This window comes from Lepus europaeus, chromosome 10 (genome assembly GCF_033115175.1).
Source record: "Lepus europaeus isolate LE1 chromosome 10, mLepTim1.pri, whole genome shotgun sequence".
Classification (NCBI taxonomy): Eukaryota; Metazoa; Chordata; class Mammalia; order Lagomorpha; family Leporidae; genus Lepus; species Lepus europaeus.
In genome coordinates this window covers 81,178,469-81,196,080 of record NC_084836.1, presented here as the reverse complement: position 1 = coordinate 81,196,080, position 17,612 = coordinate 81,178,469, and the positions used below count along the sequence as shown (strand labels likewise).

Below are 17,612 nucleotides of genomic sequence, written 5' to 3'. Positions count from 1 at the left end.
CCACTGGAGATGCCGGCATCCCACATGGGCACTGGTTCGAGTCCCGGCTGCTCCACTTCTGATCCAGCTCCCTGCTAATGTGCCTCGGAAAGCAGTGGAAGATGGCCCAAGTGCTTGAGCCTCTGCACCCATATAGTAGACCTGGAAGAAGCTCCTGGCTTCAGATGAACCCACCCAGCCCCAGCCATTGCAGCCTTTTGAGGGAGTGAACCAGTGGATAGAAGATCTCTCTCTCTGTCTGTCTCTCCCTCTCTCTGTAGCTCTATCTCTCAAATAAATAAATAATCTTGGGGCCGGCACTGTGGTGTAGCCAGTAAAGCTGCCGCCTGCAGTGCCAGCATCCCTTATGGGCGCAGGTTCGAGTCCCAGCTGCTCCACTTCCAATCCAGCTCTCTGCTATGGCCTGGGAAAGCTGTAGAAGATGGCCCAAGTCCTCGGGCCCTTGCACCCACACGGGAGACCCAGAGGAAGCTCCTGGCTCCTGGCTTCAGATCAGCACAGCTCCGGCCATTGTGGCCATCTGGGGAGTGAACCAGGGGATGGAAGACCTCTCTCTCTCTCTCTCCCTCTCTCTCTTTCTCTGCCTCTGCCTCTTGGAAGCTCTGGCTTTCAAATAAATAAATAAATCTTTTTTTAAGCCTCTCTTTTCAAACGTGTGGCAGGCAGTGGTCACGTTTGTGCTACCTGTGGACTTGAACTTGGGGCTCTCCGGGACTATTGCTACACCTGATTTATGCTCAAGCATTGCTGGGGTTGGGAACCACACCTAGAACTCAGCTTGGGCCTCAGAAGGTCCTTGTGATTGGGGGTGGGGAGGCTCCTTTTTCTCAGCCACCCGCGTTCTCATCCTCCTGCTAAGTCTGTGCTGCACTTCTGGTTAGTAAGTTGGCCCCACGTGGTGCAGCTTGGGACCCAGGGAAGTTGGAGACCTGAGTGTCTTGCAGTGCCAGTTTCACCTGGATGAGTTATTTGCTTTCTGTCCGCCAAGACCACTTCACTGGCTACCTAGAGAGAGGGTGAGGGAAAAGAACTTTCCAAGCAGGTGGCTCTGCTTCCGTCTGAGTCTCTGCACCTGTGTTGCCATGACCCACAGTGGTTCTAAGCTGCCCGCGACGTTAAAGGAGCGTCCCGGTAATACCCGAAGTCGGCCGCCAGAGGGCGCTGTGTCTTCGCAGTGTGGCTGAGACTCGTGACCCGGAAGCAGTTCCCCACCGTTGACCCGCCGTGGCCGTGCGCGGGGTGCTTTCCGGTGGAGCGGGCGCAGGGTCGAAGCGAGCAGGTTTCGGCAGGAGTTGGGGTGGCGACGGCGACATGACCACGCTCCGGGCTTTCACCTGCGACGACCTGTTCCGCTTCAACAACATGTGAGTGCGGCGCGTCCTGAGCCGCCCGCTGCTGGCCGGGCGCAGCCCCGGGGGCCGCGGGGTCGGAGGCCGGGCGGGCCCGGGGCTGCGGTCTTGGCCGAGGCCCCGGGGCGCTGCGTGCTCGGGGGGGCGCGGCTGCGGAGCGCCCGGCGCTAGCTGGCTCGGGGAGGGCCCGGGTCGCGAGCGAGGCAGCTCTGGGGCCGCGGGAGCCTGCGGGCTGGGTGCCCGGGCGGCGGCCTCGTCCCCCTTCTGTCCTGTGCGGGCATTTGCGGGTGCAGGCGCCGCGGGGTGCGGACACCGGGCAGGCCCCGTGACTCGCAGGCACTGTTTATCTTGGAGTTGTCCGGGCAGTTGGGGAAGTTGACTTTATTGTCCCGTTTCGCTGTCCTGGCCCCCGTCCCGGGTCTGACCTGCGGGGCAGCAGGTCCCGGGTCAAGGGGACGTGGGACGAGGTAGCCGGGAGCAGCGCCGAGCGGGGTCCCGAAGGGCGCAGGCGGAGCGGGGAGAGGTGCGCGGTCGGTGCGAATGCAGGTGTGGTTCCTGGGACAGAGCAGCCCGGGAGAGCAGGGTGACACGGCTCGGCCCCAAGGTCGAGGGGCTTCCACTCGGCCCTGCGGGGAGACTCTTCTGTAAGCCCTGACCGCAGCCCAGCCCAGGAGGCTCGCATTGCGCGCTCGCCGCCCCCGCACCTGTTCTGAGTGCTCCTGTGATAACCCGCTGCCCTGAGACGTGCTGTCATCCCATTCTGTGAATGAGTGAACCCCGGCGTGCAGGTGAGCCGGCCCTGAGATGGGAGTGGGTGGAGTCAGCAATTAATCCTGTTAGCCCTGTTTTTTTTTTTTTTTTTTTTTTTTAAAGAATCACAAAGTCAGAATACGGTTTTAAAAAGATTTATTGGGGGCTGGCGCCTTGGCATACGTAGTAGGTTAAGCATCCTGCGGTGCTGGCATCCCCTATGGGCACTGGTTTGAGTTCCAGCTGCTCCATTTCCGATCCAGCTCCCTGCAATGGCCTGGGAAAGCAGTAGAAGATGGCTCAAGTCCTTGGGCTCCTACACCCACGTGGGAGACCTGGAAGAAGTTCCTGGCTTCGGCCATTGTGGCCATTTGGGGAGGGAACCAGGGGATGGAAGACCTCCCTCTCTCTCTGTAACTCTGCCTCTCAAATTAAAAAAAAAAAAAAAAAAAACCTTTTAAAAAAATCTGTTCACTTATTTGAAAGGCAGAGTTAGAGGGAGAGACAGAGAGTGCTATCTTCCATCTCCCAGGTACACTAGCAGAGAGCTGGATCAGAAGTGAAGCAGCCCGGTGTAAGCGGCTGCACCTCAGAATCAAAGTGTTTATTGTATTCTTTCGTATGCAACATTGTTAAGCATTCCTGCTACAGCAGTACTGGTCTACCGCTGGAACAGTCAATGGGAATCACACACCCAGTGATGAAGGCATCGGATCAAAGGGGCAGGTGGTTCTTAAAGAGTTGGTCCCTGGTCACAGGGGATATTTTGGAACTGCAAATGCTTGGCTGAGAACCGCGGCTTTGGGGGCTAACCTCATGCCCACCAGCAGCTGTGACTGTGAGCAGAGCAGAGGAGTTGGCCCTGGCAGCAGCCCAGAGGTGGTGGCCTGAAAAGAGCTTGTGTTTGGGAGGGGCAGCCTGGGAGCAAGCGGACAGGTTGCAGCTTGGCGCTGCGGGAAGGGGTGGCAGGGTGTGACGTGACACGGGTAACATGGAAGGAAACCACAGCAGAGCCCTACATGGGGCGTCCGAGATCATTTGCTTTGTTCAGGTCTCCGTCATAGGCCTGCGGGAGACCCTCACTTCCTCCCCGCTGGCTCCTGTTGCCGCTTTGATTAGGGCATTGTGGTGGGAAACTCTGAGAGTCACTGGAATCAGGTGTTGGAGGAAGACGTGAAGCAGTGCATGGAGAACGCTGCAGTTCATTTAACAAACACGAACTTTGGGGAAAGTATTTGAGTGCCTGCTGTGGGCCGGTACTAGAGATGCAGAGAACAAAACAGAACGCTGGTGTCTCTATGGAACATGCATTTTAGAGGGAGGCAGTAACACAACATGTAGAATGTAGTGTTCCGCAGAGGGAAGAAGGGACGCTGGAAGGGAGTGGGCATTGAGCTTTGCACTCACTGGGTGTCCAGGGAAGGCGTCAGTGCAGACGGACCGGAAGGAGTGGGTGAGTCCCGTGCACGCGGGGGCAGGGGAGCTGTACGGGCACCAGTGACCCGCGTGGCTGCAGTGGACTGTGGGCATGTGAGGAGACACCCAGGTGGAGGGGTCAGCCAAGCATCTGGGCAGGGAGGTCTCAAGTTTAGGCCTGGACTAGAGAGAGAATTGGGGGATGGGAGGTCGTGACTACCTAGGTGACTGGGAAGCTGGGTGATGTCCATGATGGAGCGTGGCTCCCTCAGCCATCCAGGGTCGCAGCGGGGCCCACAGGTGAGGTGGGATGTGGGGGGCTGAGTGACGCGAGTGTTTCAGGTGGCGGGGGACGGGCGGGGGCTGTGCCCCACGCCGCTGCTGCTGAGTGTGCGTCGTGTTTGCACACTTCTAGGAAAGGGACATTGAAGATGCAGGAGCAGCAAGCACACGAACTGCTTGAGAATCCAGCTGTCTTCCGGACCTTGCCAAATTGTTAAAAACCAAAATTGTTAAAAAAAATTTTTTTTTTGGTGAAGTTATTCATGTTGACACATAATTGATTTATTAATAATTTTTAAAATAGTAAAAGAGCTCACATAAACAGTGTTTTGGGGGACACTCATTAATTTTTGCACAAAAAACGTTCTGACACTGAAAAGTTAGAGCCGCCGGACTAGAGAAGTGGCGTGGGACTGGCATTGTCGAAGGTCCCAGAGAAGAATCCGACCAGAAATGGGACGAGGCTGAGCTCCGAAGAGCTGGTTCTGCGTCTGGCACAGTGGCGGGCCCAGTAACTGACGAGCAGAGGGCGGGCCGTTTGGGGGTGGAGGAGATGGGTTTTAAGAGTGTTGATTTGGGGGTGGGTGGTGTGTTAAGAGTCTGAGAAAATGGAGGAATGGGGAGCAGAGACTGTGAGGCAGGAGCACCCACTGTACAGGGGGAGTCACGGACCAAGGAAGATCTTCCAGGGAAGGCCTGAGAGGCAGGGAGGATCCTAGGGGTGGGAAGCTGCAGTGACCACCTGGAACCTTCTGTCTGTGGGAGGAACCTGCCTGGACAGTCCCAGTTCCACTAACAAGTCGTTGCCTCTTAGAGGATGGAAGACCCGGATGTAGACTTACTAACTGTAGATTAGCATGTAAGGACGTGGCAGTTAAATGGAAATGTATGGGCAGCTCTAGCTGCTGTGACGGCTCATCGTGGCCATCAGTAGTTGAGTTTTCCTCACCCCTCAAGTTGGTTTTAAAGTTGCAGGTTAAGCACTTTTTCCCCCCTGGTGATAATATGAAGTTTAGCATGCTTATTTATACTGGTTTTTGTAAATACTGCTTACTATTAACATTTTTCTTGTTTCTTTTAGTAATTTGGATCCACTTACAGAAACTGTATCCTTTTTAAAAAAAAATTACTAAGTAAACAAATGAAAATGGAGAAACAAAAGGAAAAAAACCAGCCTTGAGTACCAAAAAAAAAAATTAAGCTTGTAATTGAGGAAACACCATAATCAACATAGAAAGGAATTAAAACAAAAACGAGAGCAGAAGTTGTCTTCAGTCTGCCTGACAAACTGTTGATACAAAAATCTCCTATAAATCTATAACAGTACAGATCCCCCCGCCCCGGCGCCTCCCTTGGTGATCAGCGCGCCTGTCCACAACAGAGCACAGGGGCTTCTGCAGTGGCGCATTTCTCTGATGGCAACAGCTCTGGAGGTGCTGAGCTGTAGCTGTCCATGAGGTCACCAGCGGCCAGGCTCTCTGCACTTTAGCAGCTCTGGCATCCCCAGGGTGGCCTGGGTCTTCCTGATCCCGATGGCTGCCGGAGCAAAAGCACCCCCACACGTTTCCAGGGATCACCAGAGGGAAGGGGGGAGTGGCCTTCCCTCTTAAGGATGCTGTTGGGAAATAGCGCACAGCCCTTCTGGGTCTCACGGACCAGGGCTTGTCTCCTGCCCCACATACCCAGTCTCATCTGGAGTACTGAAGTGTGAATAAAGGATTTGGAGCAACAGTTATTATTTGTCTTTGTCAGTCTCTTGGTAAGAGAGTGGGCAAAGATGCACACAGTGGGTTATGCTGCCATAGCAGATAAGCCTCACAGCTTCAGTGGCTTAAACCACAAAGTTGGGGCTGGCACTGTGGCACAGTTGGTAAAGCTGCCGCCTGTGATGCTGGGCATCCCATGTGGGCACCACTTTGGGTCCTGGCTGTTCTGCTTCTAATCCAGCTCCCTGCTAATGTGCCCGAGAAAGCAGCAGAAGATGGCCCAAGTGCTTGGGCCCCTGCACCCATGTGGGAGACCTGGAAGAAGCTCCTGGCTGCATCCTGACCCAGCCCCAGCTGTTGGCAGCCATCTGGGGAGTGAACCAGTGGATGGAAGTTTGCTTTCTCTGTCTCTGTGTGTAACTCTTTCAAATAAAGAGAGAAATCTTCAGAACAGAACACTAGCACCAGAGTTGGATTCCCCAGTTGTCATCTGTGGCCATGGCAGGTGGATTGGAGGGTCCTAGTAACTGACAGTTTCCCAGAAGAGGGCATATAGGAGGCTAGTGCACATACTGGAGTTCAGTCTCAGTAGCCAGAGACATAGGAATAAAGCCAGAATGATAAAATTCCATGCTGATGATTGGTGAGGCAAGAGGACATTCTCGTAAATTGCTAGGAACGTTATTAACTGCCACAGCGTCACTGGCAGGCACTTTGGAACTGCGCTACTATGTCTTTTTCCTGAAAGCTGAAAATCAGCAGAGGCAGCTGATGTCAGGGTTGGCAGATCTGGTGTGCTGCCTGTTTGTGTAAATAGGATTTTATTGGGACACATCATGCTGATTAACTTACATGTTGTCTGTGGCTTTCACAGCTTTGAGTAGTTGCGGCAAACACCATATGTTCCACGAAGCCTGGGCTATTTCCCATCTGGCCCTTCCAATAAAAAGCTTGCTAACCCCTGAGCTGCATCATTAGAGAAGTTGTTTATTTCAGGGGAGTTACAATATTAAAGTTTCAGAGCAACATTCACACAGAGTAAGCAAAGTGAAATAAGCTTTATTCACGAAAGACTTAAGGTTTTTGAACAACTGGAAGTGATCTAGATACCCATTGTCTCAAGAAAGATATTTAAACTGTCTCTGCAGGCAAAGTAATGCTATGTAGCAGAGAAAATTGACAACAGAGATGTAGGTGGGAACAGGACTACATATCAAAAGTTGAACAGCAAAGCAAAAAAATCCAGTTTTCCTTTGTATTTTAAAAATTATGACTAATTGAAGATATTTCTGTTCAAAAACCATTTTTTTTAACTTGACAGTAAATGCCCTATAATCCAGGTGAGCCCGGATTTGAAAGTGACCAGATGATAGGTCCTCACGGTTGATGGGCTCCTCCTGCAGCCAGAGGGAGGCGGGTGGCAGAGTTTGAGTGGCAGGAGACCACCTGCCATGTTAAGGGTTATGTCTGAGTTCTCAACATTACAACTGCCTCAGAGATTTTTGAAAAGCACTAATCGAGTTTTCTAGGAACTCACATGACCGACAGCGTCCTCTTACGAAGTCACATTAGAAATCTTACGTTAGGAAGAAATGCAGGAATGAGCATTTAAGTTTGAGACGGGTCTCCAATCCACTGGTTCACTACCCATATATCCACAATAACTGAGGCTGGGCCTGGGCCTGGCAGAACCAGAAGCCAGGAACTGAAGCTGGGTCTCCCCTGTGGGTCGGAGGTTGAACCAGCACCTGCTGCCAACCAGCGTGCACATCAGCAGGAAGCTGGAATGGGGAGTGGAACCAGGATTTAAATCCACGCACTGTTATAAATTGGAATCACAGTTCCAGACTGCTGGGCCAGACGCCCAGTGCTCCCAGGCTGTTTGGAACATGGCATTCGTAGTCCTAAGAGGAGGCAGTGAGCACAGGTGATGAAAGTGCAGTGCAGAGGTTGGTGCAGCAAGTGGACCGTAGGAGAACTCTGGAGTTCTGGTTCTCTGCTTTCCATTACAGGATACTGTCCCTGTTCTACATGTGAGGTTATAGGTCTAGGTCATTTGGTTAAAACTCCATGCTGCCATAAATATTTCATGCAGTGATTGGACAGAAACCATACATATGTAGACCTGGGGATAAAGTAACAAGCAATGTACTTTTTTTTTTTTCAAGAAGCAGCTTTCAGCTTTTCATTTCACTTCATTGATATTCTCACTTTTCCCCCCCTCCCACTTTTTTTTTTTTTTTTTTAAAGGAAGATTTCTTTATTTGAAAGGCAGAGTTACAGAGGTCTTCTGTCCGCTGGTTCACTCTCCAGATGGTCACAGGGGCCAGAGCTGGGCCGATCCAAAGTCAGGAGCTTCTTTCCGGTCTCCAACATGGTGCAGGGTCCCAAGCACCTTGGCCATCTTTTTAAAAATTTATTTATTCTATTTGAAAGAGTTAGAGAAGGAAAGGCAGAGAGAGAGGTCTTCCATCTGCTAGTTCACTCCCCGGGGAATTGGCTGCACTGATCCAAAGCCAGAAGCTTCTTCCAGGTCTCCCCCATGGGTGCAGGGGCCCAAGGACCTGGGCCATCTTCCACTGCTTTCCCAGGCCACAGCAGAGAGCTGGATGGGAAGTGGAGCAGCTGGGACCAGGCCCAGCACCTATGGGATGCCGGCACTGCAGGTGGAGGCTTTAACCACTACACTACAGCGCCGGCCCTGCAATATACTTTACAGGAGTCTCTTCTCAAAATATTCCTCTAATGAAGAACCTTTTCCTGCCTGTTATTTTTCACACTCCTTAACAGGATTCTAGTATGGGATTCCTTTTTACCTACAGTACCTCGCCCACTGGCCAGAGTATTTCATTGTTGCAGAGGCACCTGGTGGAGAATTAATGGGTTATAGTAAGTATCACGCCATTGATACTTTTTTCAGAAGTAGTTAAGATCGTCATATAGGTTTCAACTTGATTGAGACTGCAGGATTAGATAATCATTGTTTCAGTTTATTGAACTTCTGGCTGTTTTAGGCATTGTGGTAGGTGTAGGAGATATGACAGAACCGGATACATAGCCTCAGTCGCCTTGGAGCTTTTATTCTGTATTTGTGTTTAATTACTACCTGGTATATTTGGTACATAATGCAGGGATTATGGCGTCTTCATAGACTTAGTATTACTTACAAGAAGTTGGAGCTGTGAAGTAACTGTCATGTATACAGACACCCACGAGATGCAGAGCTTTGAAAAAATACATACTCTAGGCCTCTGTTCAGAGTTTGTTCGTAATACATCATTTCTTTCAATTTATATTGATCCTGGCTGTAGATACATAGCAGTGCCTTTGCAGGTAAACGAAGGCATTAATAACCATTAACTGCATGACCTCAGATAGTGCTTAAGTGTTTGTCTTAGTTTCCTTTGCAACAGAACTGTCCCAACAGTAATTATGTGTTTACATGTAAACCAGTGTATCTACTGAATGCATTTTTGTTGTCTTGGCAGTTATGGGTAAAGCCGAAGGCTCAGTAGCTAGGGAAGAATGGCATGGGCACGTCACAGCTCTGTCTGTCGCCCCAGAATTTCGCCGCCTTGGTTTGGCTGCTAAACTTATGGAGCTACTAGAGGAGATTTCAGAAAGGTGAGATACTGTTTTCTTCAGTATACATAGTGATCTTTAAACCTGGATCATTGTGATTCTTCCCTGGGGCTGACCGACTATCATGCTTTGCGGTTCACAGGGATTGCATCTTCAGCCTCCTGTGGTCCTCACAACTCTGTCCTGTTCCTATTGTGTGTCTGAGGAAAGTGGGTGGGGTTTGAGGCCCTGCTGTAGGCCTACCAGCTGTGAAACAGAATAGGAACAGTAAGACCGCTCAGCAAGGAGGGGAGGAAACTTTAAGATTATAGTTTATACCTATTAATGACATACTTGGGCACTGTCAACAGGGAGTTAGAAAATGGGTTCACGGCAGATGTGACCTTGCACTTGGGAATTAATGTATCTACAGGATAGTCTCTTCCTCAGTAGAAAACCACTAAGGTCCCTTCCCAGGTCTAAGCCCTTGTTATAAGCTTTATTTGTATGGGTATGGCTGTACATATATACATAAAATATGTATATAAACATAGGTACATGTTTGTAAGTGGATATACATTAAAAACAGAAGTAGTATATATCATTTCCAAACAAATGAGGAGAAAATGATAAAAATCAAAGGCAAAAAAGGAAATTAACAAACTGGCCAAACAAAAAGCACGTAATAAGAGGATGGCTGTGAATCTCTTATCTGGTTAAGGACAAAGAATTGGTTTCCATCTACAGTAAAGATGAAACACTGAAATAAAAACCATGCATGTTCTGACCAAAACAAAGTTGGCATACTTCCATTATAATATTTATATTCTAGTTGGGTGACAGTTTCTAGAGTGAAAAGGGATCCCTGCATATTAGTAACTCAAACCATCAAGATGACCAGTTAAGCATCCATGCTTCTTTCTAATAGAAAAATTGGCTAAAACACAGAACAAACTTTCTCTGAGCCAGAGAGAGCAGATACATGAGGGGTCTTCAAAAAGTTAACAAAATATGTTATGAGAAAAGCATGCTTGGATTTCAAAAATGTTTTGTACCAAAATTTCCTTTTTATTACATTTCCTGTGGACTCCTTGAAGTACCCCTGCCTGTATTAGGCTGCAGGCTGTCTGAGGCCTGTGTTATGTAACAACTTTTCAGTCTCAAAAACAATTCTTAGCTGCACCCTTGAGAATTTAAATTGGTAGCCAAAAGTCTTTTCACAGAGGAAGCTGCAGCTTCTCATTTAAGAACTGAATTATGAGGTCACTTTTACATAAAAATGCCTTAACAAAATCTTACTCCTTAGTTGAAAATATCCCAGAAAAATCATTTGCAAAATGGTTTCACTTACATATAATATAAATAAGGAAAACAACCTTGCATTGAACTTTTTTTTTGTGGACAGGCAGAGTGGACAGTGAGAGAGAGAGAGAGAGAGAAAGGTCTTCCTTTTTGCCGTTGGTTCACCCTCCAATGGCTGGCGCGCTGCGGCTGGCGCACTGCGCTGATCCGAAGGCAGGAACCAGGTGCTTCTCATGGTCTCCCATGCAGGTGCAGGGCCCAAGCACTTGGGCCATCCTCCACTGCACTCCTGGGCCATGGCAGAGAGCTGGCCTGGAAGAGGGGCAACCGGGACAGAATCTAGCGCCCCAATTGGGACTAGAACCTGGGGTGCTGGCGCTGCAGGCGGAGGATTAGCCTATTGAGCCGCGGCGCCGGCTGAACTTTTTATATGAGTAAATCTGTCAATTAGGAAAGGTTCTGTGAGCAGAGACCGTGTCTGTCTGCAGAACAACTGCAGGAAATACCAGGTATTCAGAAAGTTCATGGAAATGGGCACGCATCCCAACATCTGTAACCATCCATTGTTCATGGACTTGTTGAAGTACCGTCAGGTATTTTCCCTCTGAAACCAGTGACGAGGGGATGACCGCGGCTACGCTCTCTTCAGTAATCAGCTACAAATCCGAGACAGCATAGAAGAGCGAGAGATGTAAGCATCTGAGGTTTGGGAGGAAACTCAGTTGTTACAAAGAGAGGAAATCCCCAAGAATCTACAAAGTTACTAAATACAAAAGCAGTATAAAAATCTTTATAGAAAGAGGTGCCATAGAAAGAATGTGACACTAAGAAAGAACACATAGTTAAACATCTAATATAAGCTGTGTAAGACCTCTGTTGAGATTTATAAAAATTTAAGTGCTTAACTAATTGGAGAGATAGGTTATCTCCATGGATCAGAGGATATTACAGAAATGGTCAGTTTGCAATTTTGACTACTTACATCAAGTTTGCTAATTATTTTTTGTGGGACTTGTTAATTAGGCTGATCGTGAAACTCAGACAAAAACAAAACAAAAAAGACAAGATTTCTTGAACATTTGTTGTTCTCAATATCTGACTGTAATGAGCAAGAATGTGTATTACAGTGGTCCAGACTAGTGGGACAGAATCTGAGAAACAGATCCAGTAATGCATGGATTTTGACATACCTCAGAGGCAGTACAAATCAGTGCTCTAAGGAAAGGTAGAGGTGGTGAGACAATTCCATATCCATCCATATGGGACAAAACATTGTCCCAGGTCGCAAAATTTCAGATTAGAAACCTAGATGTAAAGAACAAAACTAAAAAGCCTTTTGAATATAATAGAGCAGAGTTTTTCATGTAGGAAACCTGCTTTTTAAAAGATAATGACAGTTCACAAACTGAGAATGATATTTGCAGAAACACTATACAATGCTGAATACATAGAGAACTACAGCTGGGGAAAAAATTGGAATATCAGTGAGAACTATACAGGAGAATCCAAATGGCCATTAAGCAAAAATACATTCAGCCCCATTAGTAATCAGACATGCATATTTAACAGGGGAAACTAACATAGGTAAAAAGTAAGGAGATAATGGTGTGGTCACTCTGGGTGACCGACCAGTGGGAGACCTAAGGGCTTTAGGGCCACAGCCATTTGCTTCATAATCTCACACAGTATGCCACGTCAAATCTGTAAGATGAACACATCAATTACTGTGACTAAAAATACATCGTATTTTTTAAGCCAGGTAGTAGAAACATTAAAAAAAAAAATGCTGTTTTTGAATCTTTTTAAAAAACACCACATATTTAGATTTTTTTGTAACAAAAGCAGTCACCTCATTCTAACATTTTCTTTTTCTTTTTAAAGAAAGGGTGGATTTTTTGTTGACCTCTTTGTGAGAGTATCTAACCAAGTTGCTGTGAATATGTATAAGCAGCTGGGCTACAGTGTCTACAGGACTGTCATAGAGTACTATTCAGCCAGCAATGGGGAGCCTGACGAGGACGCCTACGGTAGGTTCTCTTCTATGGTGGAAGCATTACATTCATTCAGCAGACTGAAATGTTCAATTACTTCAGTAAGTTTAAAAGAATATTTGATCTTAATAGCTAACCAACCTTTGTGAACCTAATGGCAGTTTTATTAACTGATCAGTGGTTAATTTCTGTTGATTGTTGTCTTACTGTGTTACAGGCATGGTGTTTAGAACATTTTTATGCTGAGCCCAATACTGGGGGTTTGTTGGCATCTGATTTACTTGCAATTGGGAGTCTCAATTATCTTTCAGAAAGTAGGAGATAGGAGACAAGACCGTCTAAGAACTTTAGCTCTACACTTTGAATTTGGAATCTGGCTGCTTACATTAATCTTTGCTTCCTGACAGATATGAGGAAAGCACTTTCCAGGGACACGGAGAAGAAATCCATCATCCCATTACCTCATCCAGTGAGGCCTGAGGACATTGAATAGCCCTGGGCAGTGGTTCTTAGGCAGCTGCTCCAGGCGGTTATGGACAATGTATTCATCGGATGATCTTGGAGCTCTAATGGAGAAAAGTAATCATTGAGGTTTTAAAGGTGTGAAGAAACTGCAAGTTATACTTTCAATAGCATTGTTTCCAGTTAGCAATATCATACCTACTAAAGCTGTTGACTGTACTGAGATCCAATCAGAAAGGCAGCTAGGTCGAGGAAGCATTCCACTCTCATGTTCATCATGTTCACTGTGTGCTAGGGAAAGACTTGCTCCAATCTCCCCAACTCAGTGCCTGAGAACCACTGCTGCATATATAAATTTTTTATTTTGTACTGAATTGTTAATCGAAGCTTTAAAAGCATATATGAAATGTATAAATCTAAGGTGTATAATAAAATACATTGTTGGTTCTATGGATGTTTGTTGGCCATTTATAAAACTTAACCAGATTTGTTAAAGGTCATCATTTAGCATGTGTTGTTTTTGTCTGCACTGTGGTAAACTCCTTAAAAGGGACATGCAAAAATCTCCTAAATGCCTGCAGGAGCTTGGGGCTGTGCCAGGCTGAAGTCAGGGGCCAGGCATTCAACCCAAGGTCTGCTGTGTGGGTGGCAAGCACGCAACCACCTGAACTGTCACTTGCCGCCTCCCAGCCTCTGCAGTGGCAGAAAGTGGAATCGAGAGTGCGGGCCCCCTTAAGTAGTGTGTGAACTGCACCAAATGCCACTCTATAAAACGTGGTTCCGATGCATCCTTGAAATAATCCCTGCTCAGCATACTTAAGCTTCCTTCTTACACATTTTATATATTTGGTAACTGGGAAGAACTTACTATGTAAGAGGAAAAAGAACCCAATTCCTAAAGAAACTTGATCAACAGCCAACCATGCATTTTTCACACAAAATTTTCTCACCTGTAAATAATAAATTAATAGAGAAGCAACTAAAGAAATACAGAAGTAGTAGTTACTAAAAACCTTTTACTTTTGAAAGGACTTATTAGGGTAGATGAGAAGTATTCTTCCATGAAAGAGTAACTTCTTCCTCCAAGCATTTCATACTGGCACTGCTTATTATGCGAACATGGTCATCAGTTTCTGTCTTGTGTGTACAAAACAGCTACTGATTACACGTCCATACTCTGCTCTCTCTGCAGACTTAGCCAACAGAGACTGTAATCTATTTTCCTTTTTACTGACAAGACAGACCTCAGCAAGCAAGAGCCAGAAGCCACACATACCTCAGGCTGACACTGTCCAGTGACTATAGCACTGGAGCCACAGTGAACAGAACAAAATGCTTGAGAAATGTGGTCCAGGTTAAATGAAACAATTTCTCCAGTCCACCTAAGCATATGTTTTTTGCTTAAGAATGTGAGCGACATATCACCAGATATATTATCATTCTTGTGCTATTTACGTTTCATTATTTAGCAAGTAGTTATTTTAAAGGGTTTTTATGCTTGCTCAAACCCAGGGGGTTTAATGTGTCAGAAGATAATACAGCCCGCTAAGAGAACTTAGTTTCCAAGCTTTCAAAAAAGCCCTATACCTCTGGCCACTAGTAAGAAGGTAGTGGTAGCCAGAAGTTAATCCAAGTACATTCAGTTCTACAAAAAAAGTGGCTGGCAACATTTTATTGAGCACTTACTATGTGCCAGGTATATTCCTTTTCTATGGTAACCTTCAAAATAAGCTGTCAAAGTATTAGCCCATTTATGAGTGAGGAAACCGAAAATAAAAGTTAAATTACTAGTGGTGCTGAGACCTGAAGCCTGTGACTCAGAGGCCAGGAAAGCTATAGGTCTCAGATGAACACCTGAAATATACTTACACAGACATGCGCAAGAAAACGGCACAGGAAATAGCACAAAAACTTCCAACACAAAAGTACAAGTCTGCAGGTCCATCTAAAATAGATGGTTAATTACATTTCCTAGTGCATGACATGGACAAACATCAGAAAAGTTTGGACTCAGTTGTATAAAGAAAAAAGAGCCATTAAAAAATACCTTTCCAATCCAAGAGCATTTTAAAAATCATTCAAAAAGTATCTGTCGGATTCCAGTCAATTCTGTACTGGTAAAATATATATAAAAAAACTTTGGGAGTCACCAACAGTTCCAAGCTATTAATTTATAAAAATAATAAAACATTTATCAGTATGCAGAAAAAATCAGGGGTCCCTCTCATCCATGTCCTTATCTGGGTCTTGCTCTGCAGCCTCCTTTTCCTGTTGCTGTTTCTTCCACAGCTTGGCCATGGCCAGCAGCTTGAGGTTGGGCTGGTTGGCAGCATCTTCTGGAAAGATGTAATCGTAGTATTCTTCCCAGCCTGCATCGGACTGCAGAAAGGAAACAACAGGTAAGGAAAGCCATGGCTGAAATACTCTGCATTCCAGTTAAAGTGGAGAACTTTTACTGGGGAACCCAGAGTTCAAATCCAGCTCATCTTCATTTTATAAAATATCAGAATCTACTAGATAAAGAACAGGGCTGGGTCTGAAAGACTGGTGATTAGCAGCTGTTGGACTGCTAACTTCTTAGCCTACCATGAATCATGAATCGAAAACCCTGTGGAAGAAAATTATACCCCACCTCCCCTGCAAGAAAAACAAACAAACAAACTAAGCACAGCTCTCCACAGTCAACTATGAAAATAATCAGTGTCTTCAATTTTATCTTGTGGACTTACATATAAAATCTGAAAGTTTTTAGATCGAAATTTTTACTTAATATTTACCCAGTAGCAAAAGCTACAAAATCTGCAGTGATTCTGACTTCCTGCCTTCACACCTTCACTTGCAACTGATCACTGAGTTCATGTCCCCAACTCTCACCCAGCACACCCTGCTCCAGTTCCAGCTTCTGCCGTCACTGGCTCAGCTTACAGAAGCAGCGTCTTGGCAGGTCTGCCTCCTGCCTGAGCCCCTTGGGCCTACCTCACTGAGATGCCAGTAATCTGGTCAGAGTACATTACACATAACAGCAGTACTGGTTCCCACCAAACTTCTACAGCTGTGGAGGCATCTCTGGATCAGCTCCTGCCCACCACATGACCCCTGCTAATGCTCTGGAAACATACGTCAAGTGGTTCCTAGACTCAGCCCTCTCCCATTCCCCACCCCAAGGTGGCCCATTCCCTCCTCCTGCCCTGTCTCCTACTCTAGGCCATCTGCTCCCGCCCACTGACTGTCCACATGCCACTCAAAGTGCCAACTTGAAAGCTGGACGTGTGTCTACTCGTTTGACACTGCAGATGCACAGGTCCAAGGGCTCGGTTCTTACCCCATCATCGGCCTGGACCTTTCTTCTCTTCTTGACCTTCTCTGGCATGAGTTTGTCTACTCTCTCCTTATCTGCTACAGTTCCAAATTCATCTTCAAAGTTTCGCCAAGATTCCAGCAGCATAAGCCTCTCTTCCTTTTCTTCACAGTTCCGCATGGTTTTGTTAGCCTCTTCGTAAATCTGTCGGCATTTAGTCAAACTTCCTTCTTTCCCTGAAGACAACTCAAATTGAGCAAAACTGATCCACACCTTTAAAAGAATTAGGGGACCAAATGAATCGTGTCACAATGATGCACTACTACTAATAAAGTGAATTTCTAGTTAATGACACCTACACATGTTCTTCTCCAGTGTTCCACAGAATGTCGCATTTGAAAACGCACTTCAATATAAATACTAAAGCAATCTGCATCGAATGTCTAATTAGGTTTCTGACATGGTCCTAAAATCCTAAAGAGTGTGACTTGTTTTTCAATCCTGTGATATCCAAGTGTGTCACATGCAGTATAAACTGTGTAAACAACATTACAAAGTCTTCTGAGATGAATTCTCTTGAAAAGCAAGGACATCGTTTAAAACACAAGAAACGGGCTGGCACCCCATGTGGTGCCGGTTCTAGTCCCGGCTATTCCTCTTCCGATCCAGCTCTCTGTTATGTCCTGGGAAAGCAGTAGAAGATGGCCCAAGCGCTTGGGCTTGGGTCCCCGCATCCGCATGGGAGATCTGAAAGAAGCTCCTAGCTTCGGATTGGCCCAGTTCCAGCTGTTGCAGCCATTTGGGGAGCAAGCCAGCAGATGGAAGACCTTTCTGTCTCCCTCTCCCTGTCTGTAATTCTACCTCTCAAATAAATAAATAAAATCTTCAAAATAAGATAAATAAAACATAAGAAACACCCTACTTAAAATACAGAACTATAGTACTTTTTGCTAGGACTACTGGCTCCAGCAAAATCAAAGATCATCTACAAACATGAGATACCTTGACGTGCTGTGTCCGCTGAAGCAACTGTCGGTACAGATTTCGTGTTCTTTCGGTTTCCTCCTGCTCGATTTCAAAGTCAATATAAGACTTCCAGAGCACCTAAGAAAGATGACAGGTCAGTCTTGCCTTTTGGAGAGAATTATGTCTCTACTCAAAACACAACTTAATTATCATCTAGCCTACATCCAGGAACACAGAACTTTTACTGAACAACTAACAGACCATGTATAGATAAAAATAAGTAGAGCTGGTATTTATTTCTAAGTTGGCTAAACATTGGGTAAAATTCTACATTATAGGCAAAAAGACCCTGGATTCAGCTTGAGAATCTCCTTGGGCGTTTTTCAAATGCTCAACTCATCAGGAGAGCTGAGAAACTGGCCAGGCGTCCCCCAGGCACGCTCATGATCCTGCCACACGCAGCCGGGCTTCTAGGGAGACAAAGGCGCAGTTTGGTCAGGATGCTTGCTGGTGCCTTCCCTGTAAATCC

General features: G+C 46.4%; 2 protein-coding genes across 2 annotated transcripts in view; one reads left to right on the top strand and one right to left on the bottom strand.

Moving 5' to 3' along the window:
- Nucleotides 1–1,224: 1,224 nt before the first annotated feature.
- On the top strand, nucleotides 1,225–13,269 carry NAA20 (N-alpha-acetyltransferase 20, NatB catalytic subunit). The gene is made up of 6 exons (XM_062203797.1): nucleotides 1,225–1,364; nucleotides 4,879–4,903; nucleotides 8,302–8,392; nucleotides 8,992–9,127; nucleotides 12,248–12,393; nucleotides 12,765–13,269. Exons 1-6 carry the CDS (start codon nucleotides 1,312–1,314, stop codon nucleotides 12,848–12,850), a joined length of 537 nt encoding a protein of 178 aa, XP_062059781.1. The 5' UTR covers nucleotides 1,225–1,311; the 3' UTR covers nucleotides 12,851–13,269.
- Nucleotides 13,260–17,612, bottom strand: part of CRNKL1 (crooked neck pre-mRNA splicing factor 1) — a 17,900-nt gene continuing 13,547 nt past the window's right edge. The window contains exons 12-14 of the mRNA XM_062203796.1: nucleotides 17,120–17,221; nucleotides 16,142–16,390; nucleotides 13,260–15,198 (exon numbers count right to left, since the gene is read on the bottom strand). Of these exons, the coding sequence (XP_062059780.1) occupies nucleotides 15,031–15,198; nucleotides 16,142–16,390; nucleotides 17,120–17,221 (519 nt within the window). The 3' untranslated portion in view covers nucleotides 13,260–15,030. The remainder of the gene's footprint in view (nucleotides 15,199–16,141; nucleotides 16,391–17,119; nucleotides 17,222–17,612) is intronic.